Below are 12,986 nucleotides of genomic sequence, written 5' to 3'. Positions count from 1 at the left end.
ATTTATGGCACAGAAGGAGGCCATTAGGCCCATTATGCCTGCACTGAATATCATTGATGGGCCTCTGGGTTTGAGTTAACGCATGTGTTCAAATCCCTCATCACCTGTTGTGAAATCAAATTCAGTAAATGTATTAATTTTTAGCTTGAAGCCACAATAGATTTGCTTGACGTTGATAGATTGTCATTAAAAAGCTTAACTACTTAATAATATCCTTTCAGGGAGAAAATTGGCCACTCCTTCCTCATGTGGTGAACACATAATTCCAGTCATACACTGTGTGGTTAACTCTTAATTTCCTCAGGGCAACTAGGGTTTGACAATAAATGTTGCCTTGTTAATATTATCCACATTCCAGGACAAATAAAAATCAAACAGGAATGTGTCCAAGAGTTCAGTGCTAGTCTCATACCATGGCACACAACTTCTCCCCAATGTCACGGTTCTCATCTCTCTTTATCATGGGGATTGCTCACTGGAAGTTTCCTCGTCTCTACTTTCTCAGAAGACTAAGGCAATTTGGCATGTCCGCTATGACTCTCACCAACCTTTACAGACGCACCATAGAAAGCATTCTTTCTGGTTGTATCACAGCTTGGTATTGCTCCTGCTCTGTCTAAGACTGCAAGAAACTACAAAGGGTTGTGAACGCAGCCCAAACCATCACGCAAACCAACCTCCCATTCATTGATTCTGCCTACATTTCCAGCCGCCTCGGAAAAGTAGCCAGCATAATCAAGGACCCCGGACATTCTCTCTTTCACCTTCTTCCGTCAGGAAAAAGATACAAAAGACTGAGAATACGACTCAAGAGCAGTTTCTTTCTTGTTGCCATCAGGAATGGTCCTAGCTCGCATTAAGTTGATCTTCCTCTACACACTAGCTATGACTGTACTACATTCTGCACCCTTTCCTTTCCTTCTCTATGTACGGTATGCTTTGTCTGTATAGTGCGTAAGAAACAATACTTTTCACTGTGCATCAATACATGTGACAAGAATAAATCAAATCAAATCAAATCGGAAGCTGGAGATTTACTCTTTGAAGTGGGGCTGTATCAATGTTGGTTTGCCACTCCACTCCTATTGCATCACACTACGATGGAATTCGGGCTGGGGCTCCTTCCTGGAGTCTTCCCTTGTCGGGCAGGATGTTTAGGGAAAGATACGCCACACCCCGTCGGACAGCAATGGCTGCCATAATATGATAAGACTTAGAGTCATAGAATCCTACAGTGCAGAAGGAGGCCATTCGGCCCATCGTGACTGCACCAACCACAATCCCATCCAGGGTCTATCCCCCTAACCCCATACATTTACCCCAGCCAGTCCCCCTGACACTAAGGGGCAATTTAGCACGGCCAATCCACCTAACCAGCACATCTTTGGACCGTGTGAGGAAACTGGAGCACCCGGAGGAAACCCACGCAGCCACGGGGAGAACATGCAAAGTCCACACAGTGACCCAAATCGGGAATCGAACCCAGATCCCTGGTACTGTGAGGCAGTGCTAACCACTGTTATACCGTGCCACCCCATTCACAAACACAGTAAAAAAAGGTGAGGCATTTAAATAGCTTTTCATCGTGTCAGTAGGTGTGAGTGAGTGAGTGAATCGTAACAGTGCGGTAAGTGGGTAAATGAGTCGGTTGGGTATTATGCCTGCTGCGTAAGAGGGTGGGTAGGTCACAGGGTTGTGAGTGGAAAGGTTATGATGGGTTTTGTCCGAAAATCTGGACGCTGTAAGATCTGAGCCATATCCATATTGCTTTGAAGTCAAAACTCATTTGTTCTGGATGTTCGCGCTCTGGAAGATGCGCTGGGGAATCCCTTGGAATTCACGGGAATTGCCTGGGAAGTTTCAACTTTGATTGGTTCTGACTCACTTAACAGAATAGTTACCCAGAAAGAGTTAGAATCCGTGACTCCGCTTGACAAATCCCCATCTCCAACACCCTACCCTGACAACAGCCCACCCCCGGCTACACCCCAACCACCAGCTCCCCTCACGAACCCCAGACCACATGACGACCACTCCAACCAACAAACTACCCTGCTGATCAGCTGACTAGCCCCCCCTGAACACCCAACTACCCCATCAACCCCTGACTACCTTCCGGATTATCCATTACCTCCCAAAACCCTTCTGATCCCCTAACCAGCCTATCCCCTCAATCACTCACCTTCTCCCCCTCGCTTCTCTTTCGAATTTCTTTGGGACATTTGAACTTGCCGTGAAAAGGTACATGCCCTTGAGCTTAGTTTCACCTAACACTCCTCCATTACGAGGGAGGGTCTCCAGGTGTCGGAATGCTCCACATTTCTCAGCAGGCTCAGTTCTGGGTAAGAAAAGTGGAGCTCTGGTGTTAGGTGAGGGAATAGGGTGGAGATACAATTCGACAATGGTTGCCACTCCTTGGAAGATTCGGCCCGTTCTAACTTACTTGTTCCTCCCTGAACCTCAAAACAATGGATCTCTTTACATGCCCAAATCCTTTGATCTTCATTTAATCCGGAAAACTGTAACCCCAAGCATGGCTTAATGCTTGATGTTTCTGAATCTTATTCCTTCCCATTGCCCTGTCTTCTGGGCCTTTCTTTAGCGTTTCTTCACTTCAGCTGTCCCACTTCTCATTTCTTCATTCCTCGCACTCCTCATTCCAGGTCGATCAGAACCATTTTATCATTTGAAATATCCCTCCTCTTTTTGGTCTTGTCTGTTCCCTCTCTGTCCCTCATTCACTCTTTCCTATTCATACTCTGTTGTTGACTGAGACCCCTCGCTCCAGTCGATCGTCAGACGCAACACCATTTTTTATCACTTCTTTATTAAACAAAATATAAAACCCCAATGCCTATCGCTATAAGAGCAAAGTCTACTATACCCTGTTTAAAACACACAAATGATTCTACCTTCCTTTGCTCCCACTACTGATTCATCAGCATGGGTTTAAACAAACTATACTTATCTAATGGCTTCTAGGGAAGTTGTGGAAATGTCACTGACTAATCATTCTGTCCAGGCACCAACGGGGATCCAGCACCCGTCTTCAAGCTCCCTTCCACAATAATTCTACCTATAGGTTGACGTTAATTTGGCTACGTCTGTGACAATATTTATCTCTTCCTTGGGACTGTGTGTCTGCTTGCATTCCCATGTGATGGGTGGGTGATTGTCTACGATCATAGAATCATAGAATCCTACAGTGCAGAAGGAGGCCATTCAGCCCATCGATCTGCACCAACCACAATCCTACCCAAGTCCTATCCTCGTAACTCCATGCATTTAGCCTAGCTAGTTCCCCTGACACTAAGGGGCAATTTAGCATGGCTAATCCACCTAGGACTGTGGGAGGAAGCCGGAGCACCCGGTGGAAACCCACGCAGACACGGGGAGAACGTGCAAACTCCACACCGACAGTGACCCAAGCTGGGAATTGAACCCGGGTCCCTGGGGCTGTGAGGCAGCAGTGCTAACCACTGTGCCACCGTGCTGCGCCCAACTACCCCACCTGATAACGACCACCTTTTGAAGTGCAGAGACCTCCTCTTGTCTTGTTTCCTGCGGCAGAACATTCCTATGTGAATCCTTGAAGTGTCTGAGAGGCATAGATCAGCTAGAAAGTCAATAGATTTTCCCAAAGGTAGGGGAGTCTAAAACTAGAGGGCACAGGTTTAAGGTGAGAGGGGAGAGATACAAAAGTGTCCAGAGGGGCAATTTTTTCACACAGAGGGTGGTGAGTGTCTGGAACAAGCTGCCAGAGGTAGTAGTAGAGGCGGGTACAATTCTGTCTTTTAACTGTTTACACAGTAAGAGTTTTAACAACACCAGGTTAAAGTCCAACAGTTTTATTTGGTAGCAAATGCCATTAGCTTTTGGAGCGCTGCTCCTTCGTCAGATGGAGTGGATAACTGCTCTCAAACAGGGCATACAGAGACACAAAATCAAGTTACAGAATACTGATTGGAATGTGAATCTTTACAGCTAATCAGGTCTTAAAGATACAGACAATGTGAGTGGAATGGCATTTGCTACCAAATAAACCTGTTGGACTTTAACCTGGTGTTGTTAAAACTCTTACTGTGTTTACCCCAGTCCAACGCCGGCATCTCCACATTTTAACTGTTTAGAGAGTTACATGGGTAAGATGGGTATAGAGGGATATGGGCCAAATGCGGGCAATTGGGACTAGCTTAGGGGTTTAAAAAAAAGGGCGGCATGGACAAATTGGGCCGAAGGGCCAGTTTCCATGCTGTAAACCTCCATGACTCTATGACTGTGTCCCTGTCACTCAGCCACATTTCCCATCAGCCTTTTTGCCTCTCTTACACTTAGCTGAAATCCCAACAGCATTTGGAGACAGGGCCACATTGTTGAAGCCTTTAGCTTTGCTACATATTCCCACACAATTTTTTTTCTACATCCACAGAGAAGATCCCATCCAACCACTGGGTTTTTAGCCATCACGCTGGGTCTGAACTATTGCGATGAAATTCACGTTGCTGGATTTGGTTACCCGCTGAATCAAACAAATGGACTGATTCATTACTTTGATCGACTGTACATGAGGCACATGTCTGTAAGTATCAGATGGAAATAATCCCGGTGGATGGTTTTACATTCTATCTTACTGTTGTTGTTTGTAGCTGTTCCAACTGGGATATCCGCTGTCATGGCAACTCACACTCACCTGTCTTACATCCAATGAAGTTTATCTGCAACTGCTCTGTGATGTCCGTCATCCAACTATATCAAGCTCGACCCCTTTTCCTGTGGCCTTCCAATTTGTCCACTCGAAGACATCTCTGTAGCTTTTCAACTCTAATCAAATGGCTAAAATCCTGACATTTTCTTTTCTGAACATCACGTTTATAAGAGTTGCTTTTCCTCTTCCAATTTCTGGTACTCTTATGTCTGTGGAGTTCTTAGCAATGTCTTTTTAAAAATTCATTTATGGGATTTAGGCATCATTGGCTAGGCCAGAATTTACTGTCCAGACCTGGGCCATTTCAGAGTCAAACACATTATTGTGAATCTGGAGTCACATGTAGGCCAGACCAGGTAAGGATGGCAGGTTTCCCTCCTTAAAGGACATCAGTGAACCAGATGGGTTTTTCCAACAATTGACAATGGTTTCATGGTCATCGGTAGATTCTTAATTGCCGGTATCTGTTATTGAATTCAAATTCCACTATCTGCCGTTGCGGGATTCGAACCTAGGTCTCCAGAACATTAGCTGAGTTTCTGGATTATTAGCCTAGCAATAATACCACTAAGACATAGCCTCCCCTGATACGTTTCATTCCCACTCACCTGAAGAAGGAACCTAAGGCTCCGAAAGCTTGTGGCTTTTGCTACCAAATAAACCTGTTGGACTTTAACCTGGTGTTGTTAAACTTCTTACTACTTTCCTCAACCCCATGATTCATGGTCATCGTTAGACTTTATAATTTCAGATGCATTATTAAATTTAAATTCCACCGTCTGCCGTGGTGGGATTTGAACCCGAGTCCCAGAATTTCTGGGTAACTTATCCAGTGACAATACCACTGCGCTACCACCGCCATAGCATCCACATTTCAAAGACCTCTATTTAATTCCACACATAAGAACATAAGAACATAAGAAATAGGAGCAGGAGTAGGCCATCTAGCCCCTCGAGCCTGCCCCGCCATTCAATAAGATCATGGCTGATCTGACGTGGATCAGTACCACTTACCCGCCTGATCCCCATAACCCTTAATTCCCTTACCGATCAGGAATCCATCCATCCGCGCTTTAAACATATTCAGCGAGGTAGCCTCCACCACCTCAGTGGGCAGAGAATTCCAGAGATTCACCACCCTCTGGGAGAAGAAGTTCCTCCTCAACTCTGTCTTAAACCGACCCCCCTTTATTTTGAGGCTGTGTCCTCTAGTTTTAACTTCCTTACTAAGTGGAAAGAATCTCTCCGCCTCCACCCTATCCAGCCCCCGCATTATCTTATAAGTCTCCATAAGATCCCCCCTCATCCTTCTAAACTCCAACGAGTACAAACCCAATCTCCTCAGCCTCTCCTCATAATCCAAACCCCTCATCTCCGGTATCAACCTGGTGAACCTTCTCTGCACTCCCTCCAATGCCAATATATCCTTCCTCATATAAGGGGACCAATACTGCACACAGTATTCCAGCTGCGGCCTCACCAATGCCCTGTACAGGTGCATCAAGACATCCCTGCTTTTATATTCTATCCCCCTCGCAATATAGGCCAACATCCCATTTGCCTTCTTGATCACCTGTTGTACCTGCAGACTGGGCTTTTGCGTCTCATGCACAAGGACCCCCAGGTCCCTTTGCACGGTAGCATGTTTTAATTTGTTTCCATTGCGATAGTAATCCCATTTGTTATTATTTCCTCCAAAGTGTATAACCTCGCATTTCTCAACGTTATACTCCATTTGCCATATCCTCGCCCACTCACTCAGCCTGTCCAAATCTCTCTGCAGATCTTCTCCGTCCTCCACACGATTCACTTTTCCATTTATCTTTGTGTCGTCTGCAAACTTCGTTACCCTACACTCCGTCCCCTCCTCCAGATCATCTATATAAATGGTAAACAGTTGCGGCCCGAGTACCGATCCCTGCGGCACGCCACTAGTTACCTTCCTCCACCCGGAAAAACACCCATTTATTCCGACTCTTTGCTTCCTGTCGGATAGCCAGTCCCCAATCCACTTTAACACACTACCCCCAACTCCGTGTGCCCTAATCTTCTTCAGCAGCCTTTTATGGGGCACCTTATCAAACGCCTTTTGGAAATCCAAAAACACCGCATCCACCGGTTCTCCTCCATCAACCGCCCTAGTCACATCTTCATAAAAATCCAACATGTTCGTCAAGCACGACTTTCCCCTCATGAATCCATGCTGCGTCTGATTGATCGAACCATTTCTATCCAGATGCCCTGCTATCTCCTCTTTAATAATGGATTCCAGCATTTTCCCTACTACAGACGTTAAGCTGACCGGCCTATAGTTACCCGCCTTTTGTCTCCTTCCTTTTTTAAACAGCGGCGTAACATTAGCCGTTTTCCAATCAACCGGCACTACCCCAGAATGCAACGAGTTTTGATAAATAATCACTAACGCATCCACTATTACCTCTGACATTTCTTTCAATACCCTGGGATGCATTCCATCCGGACCCGGGGACTTGTCCACCTTCAGTCCCATTAGTCTACCCAGCACTGCCTCTCTGGTAACATTAATCGTATTAAGTATTTCTCCTGCTGCCAACCCTCTATCGTTAATATTTGGCAAACTATTTGTGTCCTCCACCGTGAAGACCGACACAAAAAACTTATTTAAAGACTCAGCCATATCCTCATTTCCCACTATTAACTCCCCCCTCTCGTCCTCCAAGGGTCCAACATTCACTCTAGCCACTCTATTCCTTTTTATATATTTATAAAAACTTTTACTATCATTTTTTATATTAATTGCTAGCCTAGCTTCATAGTCTATCCTTCCTTTCTTTATCGCTTTCTTAGTCTCTCTTTGTTGTTTCTTAAATTTTGGCCAGAATTTTACCGTCCCACCCAGCCAAGACTCCATTCACTTTCAGCGGCACTGGAAAATCCCAGCCGCAAACAAGGAAGGAGGATTTCGGCCATTTTTAAAAAACTGATCTCAGTTAAACATTACTGTCAAAATTGGCCAGAGGTGCTTCACAGACACACTGAGAAAAAACAGTTGCTGAGGAAGATTGGAAGGAGCTGACAAAACCTGGGTCCAAGGAATGAGATTTAAAGAGGGTTGTTAAAGGAGCAGAAGGGTGGCACGGTGGCACAGTGGTTAGCATTGCTGCTTCACAGCACCAGGGACCCCGGTTCAATTCCGGCCTCTGACTGTATGGAGTTTTCACATTCTCCCCACGTCTGTGTGGGTTCAGTCCGGGTGCCCCAGTTGCATCCCACATTCCAAATATGTGCAGGTTAGGTGGATTGCCCATGCTCAAGTGTCCTAGGATGTATAGGTCAGGGGGATTAGCAGGGGCAACATGTGGGGTTACATAGATAGGGCCTGGGTAAGATGCTCTTGGAGAGTTGGTGCAGACTCGATGGGCTGAATGGCCTCCTTCTGCACTGTAGGAATTCTATGATTCTAGTTTAAAAATGAATGGGCTTATGAAGAAAGAGATTCAGAGTGTGGGGTCTGGGCAAATGCTGGTGAAACTCTATTGACCGGGAAAAGAGAGGGACACTTACGTGCTGAATAGAGACTTTGGCTAGGAATGGTTGAAGGCTGGAGGACGTTACAAGGTTAGGGAAGGGAAATCACATGGAGACATTTACACACAAGGATGTGAATTTTAAACTGGAGGCACAGGGGCCCAGGAGCCAAGATCAGGGAGGCCAGAATTGATGGTGACTGGATGATGGTGCAGGATACTGGCAACAGAGTTTTGAATGAAGTAACATTAATGGAGGATGGTGAATGGAATCCCAGAGCATCATAGAAGGAGGAAGCCTTTTGGCCCATTGTGTCTGTGCTAGCCCTATGATAAGACCATCCAATCCCAATCTTTTATCCTATATTTTAGCTATAGATGGAGAGAAGATTATAAATTGAAATTTAGTGAGTGTTACTTACACCTTAAAGCTGCTTTCAGATATATTTATTAATTCCTGATGCTCTGATTGGTAGTAAAATAGTATAATGGGCAGTTATTAAACATGAAGTAAATTCAGTGTTGGAACGAATTAAAGACACAATCTAAACATAATGAATTGAGCAAAAATAAAGCTCTTACTTCACTGAAATGGATTTTAATGTTTGCAATTGTGAAGTAAACAGGGTAATAAATCTGAAATGTGTGCATGAAGGAGCATTCTTTCATGGGAAGTCATGCAGACACACCTGGAATTTCTGGACTTTCGCTTTTTTTTTAAAGTCAAAGACATAAAAAGGCAACACCAATTACCCGAAAGTGCACACCCTGTACAGGTTTGTAATGAGTAGCTGGCCAGCAGACCTGACAATAATAGTTGGGTGTGGAGTTAAGAAGAACTTTGATGAGGGTTTCAGTGGCTCTTGCGCTGAGCTAAGAGCAGGAATGGAGGTTGCTGGGTTTTCTGGTGAAAGGGGTACGGGGGCTAAAGCTCAGCTCAGGGTCAAACAGAATGCTGAGGCTGTGATCCTCCGTCCCAGCCTGAGACAGTGGGCCGAGTGGGCGATGGAGTTGGTAACGGGCTGTGTGGTCTTAGTGACGGAGGCAGAAGATGATGACATTGGTCTGTCCATTGTTCACCCAAAACCGGAGATCGGATAGTCTAGCATGACACAGAAAGGGAGATAGTGACTATCAGGGGATATGCGGAAACTGAACTCATGGTGTTGCCAAAAGCTATTGATTTCGATCAAGAAAGGCAAACAAGGATGGTTCCACTTCAGCGACAGTGATGCGGGTTTGAAAAGAAGCAGCTGTTTTTGTTTGTTCCTAGCTTGGCAGCATTGTTGCAAAGTACACAGTGACAATGGCAGCAGTGTGCTCCGTATACAAGATGCACTGCAACAACTCAGCAAGATCATTTGACAACACCTCACAAACTTGCAGCCTCTACCATCCAGGAGGACAAGGGCAGCAGATACATGGAAACATCACCACCCACAAGTTGCTCTCTAGGTCATGTACCATCCTGACCTGCATTTATATCGCTGTCCATCACTGTCGCTGGGTCAAAATCCTGTATCTCACTGTAGCAGCGCTGTGTGTTCACTTACTCAGCATCGACTGCAGCGTTCCAGAAGGAGATTCATCATCATCTTCTCAAGGGCATTTAGGGATGGGCAACAAATGCTGGCCTCGAATAAAAATAAATAATTTCACAGTAAAACTCTGGCAGTCATCATCGTAAAAGAAAATAGTGATTCCAAACTCACTTTAATCTCCCGGGTCTTATTTACTTCCTCTTTTAAAACCAGTTTAGATACTGATCTTGGATCTTTTTCTGTGCACAATCTGCTCTGGACACCTGGCTATAACAACACCAATTTTTGGAACAAATAGTTTGTTAGATTTGATGGTGACTCGCCAATGCTGCCAATCAACTCTTTCTGTCGCAGGAGACCTGATCTGCTCACTGTACAGTCCCACATAACACTATTCATTTTAGTGCCTACGTGCTCAGTGCTTGATTGAACAGCAGTTCTAGAATGTTCCTGTTGTCGGGTCCAGTTTGATTAAAAGCAGATTGAGGTTTGCGTCTGGTTCTCAGAGACAGGCAGTAAACTGGACAATCTCTGAACAGGAGAGCGGCATTCACTCCTACTCAATTTTATCGAATCTTATAGCACTGGATGAGACCATTCAGCCCATCGTGCTTGTAGCATCTCTGCTAAAGAGCTTCCCAATGGGAATAACCGAGCTCCTCTTCCCAGCCGTGTCTCTGTAAAGGTTTCCATTTCTATTATCTGTCCCATTTCCTTTGAAATGTTGAATTGTTCGCTTTTGAATTTGCTTCCACCACATTTCCAACCAGTTCAATCCCGACCAGAATAACTCCCCGTGTTAGAAAAATCCCCCTCATCTCCACGTTGAATATTTTGACAATTCGGTTCAATCAGTTCCGTCTGGTTATTAAAGTTTATTTATTAGTGTCACAAGTAGGCTTACATTTACACTGCAGTGAAGTTTCTGTGATAATCCCCTAGTCGCTACACTCTGGCAACTGTTCGGGTACACTGAGGGAGAATTTAGCATGGCCAGTGCACCTAACCAGAACGTCTTTCAGATTGTGGGAGGGGCGGGTGCTCCAGTTTCCTCCCACAGTCCCAAAGACATGCTGGTTAGGTGGATTAACCTTTGTTATATAGTTTAACTCGTGGCCTAATCTGTACTGGGAAACTTTTCCCTCGACTCAGGAGAAACAAGATAGGTTTCTTCAAAACCGTTTCATTTGATATGATAAGCGATTCAGTAAGTACATCTCTGTTGTGTGCAGCCTACTCCATCTTTCTTTCTAACAGAGTCTCTGGCACATGACTGCTGATGTCCCTGTTACATCATGATACACATTACCATCTCATTACCATAACCCTTGAAATTATAATCTCTGCTCCAACATTGCTTGTTTCTCCACTCTCCACACATGGCTGAAGTTCCTCATTCACAGTCTTCCTCTGGTAAACCTCCTCTTCAGACTCTTTAAGGCCTTCACATACTTCTGAAAATGTGGTTGCTAAAATGACAATATTCCCACTGGGGACTAATAGGTAACTTGTAAAGTTTTAGAGTATCACAGCAGCTTTATTTTCTCAGCCACGGACATTAAAGTTTATTGCTCTGACTCCCAAAAGTATGTAGATCCTAGTTAAATGCAAAATACTGCAATGCTGGAATATGAAACCAAAACAGAAAAATGCTGGAAAATCCCAGCAGGTCTGACAGGATCTGTGGGGAGAGAGGAGAGCCAACATTTCAATGCTAGATGACTCTTCGTCAGAGCTGACAAAGGTGTGGAGATGCCAGCGTTGGAATGAGGTGGGCACAGTAAGAAGTCTCACAATATCAGGTTAAAGTCCAACAGGTTTATTTGGTATCACGAGCTTTCAAAGCGCTGCTCCTTCATCAGGTGACTCACCTGAGCAGCGCTCTGAAAGCTTGTGATTCCAAATAAACCCATTGGATCTTTAACCTAGTGTTGTGAGACTTCTCACGGAACTGACAAAGATCTTGGTTTCCCTTCAGCCTTTGTACATTTGTCATTAGTCACTTGGAGTTGTGACCAACTTAATCATTCTGATTACTTTTGTTTTTCAGAAAACTGTGCACAATGTCTCCCATGAAGGCTTGATCTTGAAGAAGCTCCGGAATGCTGGCATTATCAAATATCTCACTGCAGCACAGTGACCACCTTTACATTATTGAGATGATTTGCTTTCAACAGGGCTGCTGAGAATTTAGAGTTTACTTGTATCTATACCCTCCCCTCCAACACACTCAAACTCTCACCACTCTGAGTGTCTTATTCCCACCCTGCTCAGCCCCTGTTTGCGTCTTACTCTGGTGGAGGGTGTCTGAATTCTGAGGTTTGTAGGCAGCTCAAAATTTACCACGTTAATTTGGTTCTCCAATCAAATGTAGGCCAGACCAGGTAAGGACTTTCTTCCCTCAAGGATCTCACTGAAGAGCTCCAACTGTCAACATTACTGAGGCAAACTTTATGATATACAAGATTTATTAATTAAATTTAAAATTTAAAATGACAATATTCCCACTGGGGACTAATTGGTGACTTGTAAAGTTTTAGAGTATCACAGCAGCTGCTCTGGTGGAATTTGAAAGCATGCCTCCCGGGCGTTAGCTTAGGCTTCTGGAGGACCAATGATGTTGGCACAAGTAACTACATGGCAGCAACATATGTGCAGTAGTAAACTTTTTTTGCAAAGGGAGGAGATGGAACATTCCTTTCCGATCATTCATGGAGCAACACAGCGCACTGACTGCTGAAGAACAGGTTAACAATAACTTTACACTGTAATCATGGAAAATGCAACTTAATGAGTTAAACAATTGAAATCATACTGGGGATTCCACCCGATTGTTTCTTTAACTTTCAGAAGGAAGCGATATGAAGGAATGTTTCCTATCTCTCAGGTATCCAAAGAAATGTGTTCATTAAAATTAGAAAATTAGTGACTTGCTTTCGAAACAAAATGGCTGGAATCCAAATGCCATTGAATAACCCAGCAGTGAGAGGATCATAGAATAGTTTAAGTTAATTTATTAGTGTCACAAGTAGGCTTACATTAATGCTGCAATGAAGTTACTGTGTAAACCCCCTAGTTGCCACTCTCTGGTGCCTGTTCGGGTACACTGAGGGAGAATTTAGCATGGCCAATGCACCGAACCAGCACGTCTTTCAAACTGTGGGAGGAAACCGGAGCACCCGGAGGAAACCCACACAGACACGGGGAGAATGTGCAGACTCCGCACAGACAGTC

At 44.6% G+C, this 12,986-nt stretch overlaps 1 protein-coding gene across 1 annotated transcript in view; it reads left to right on the top strand.

The window, feature by feature from the left end:
• LOC144479886 (CMP-N-acetylneuraminate-beta-galactosamide-alpha-2,3-sialyltransferase 4-like) overlaps positions 1-11,892 on the top strand; it is a 93,283-nt gene extending 81,391 nt beyond the window's left edge. The window contains exons 10-11 of the mRNA XM_078198925.1: positions 4,430-4,579; positions 11,803-11,892. Coding sequence (XP_078055051.1) covers positions 4,430-4,579; positions 11,803-11,892 — 240 coding nt within the window. The remainder of the gene's footprint in view (positions 1-4,429; positions 4,580-11,802) is intronic.
• The last annotated feature ends 1,094 nt before the right edge of the window (positions 11,893-12,986 follow it).

Source organism: Mustelus asterias, chromosome 27 (assembly GCF_964213995.1).
Source record: "Mustelus asterias chromosome 27, sMusAst1.hap1.1, whole genome shotgun sequence".
Taxonomy (NCBI): domain Eukaryota; kingdom Metazoa; phylum Chordata; class Chondrichthyes; order Carcharhiniformes; family Triakidae; genus Mustelus; species Mustelus asterias.
Note: the sequence above shows the minus strand (reverse complement) of the source record. Positions and strands in the feature narration are given on the sequence as shown.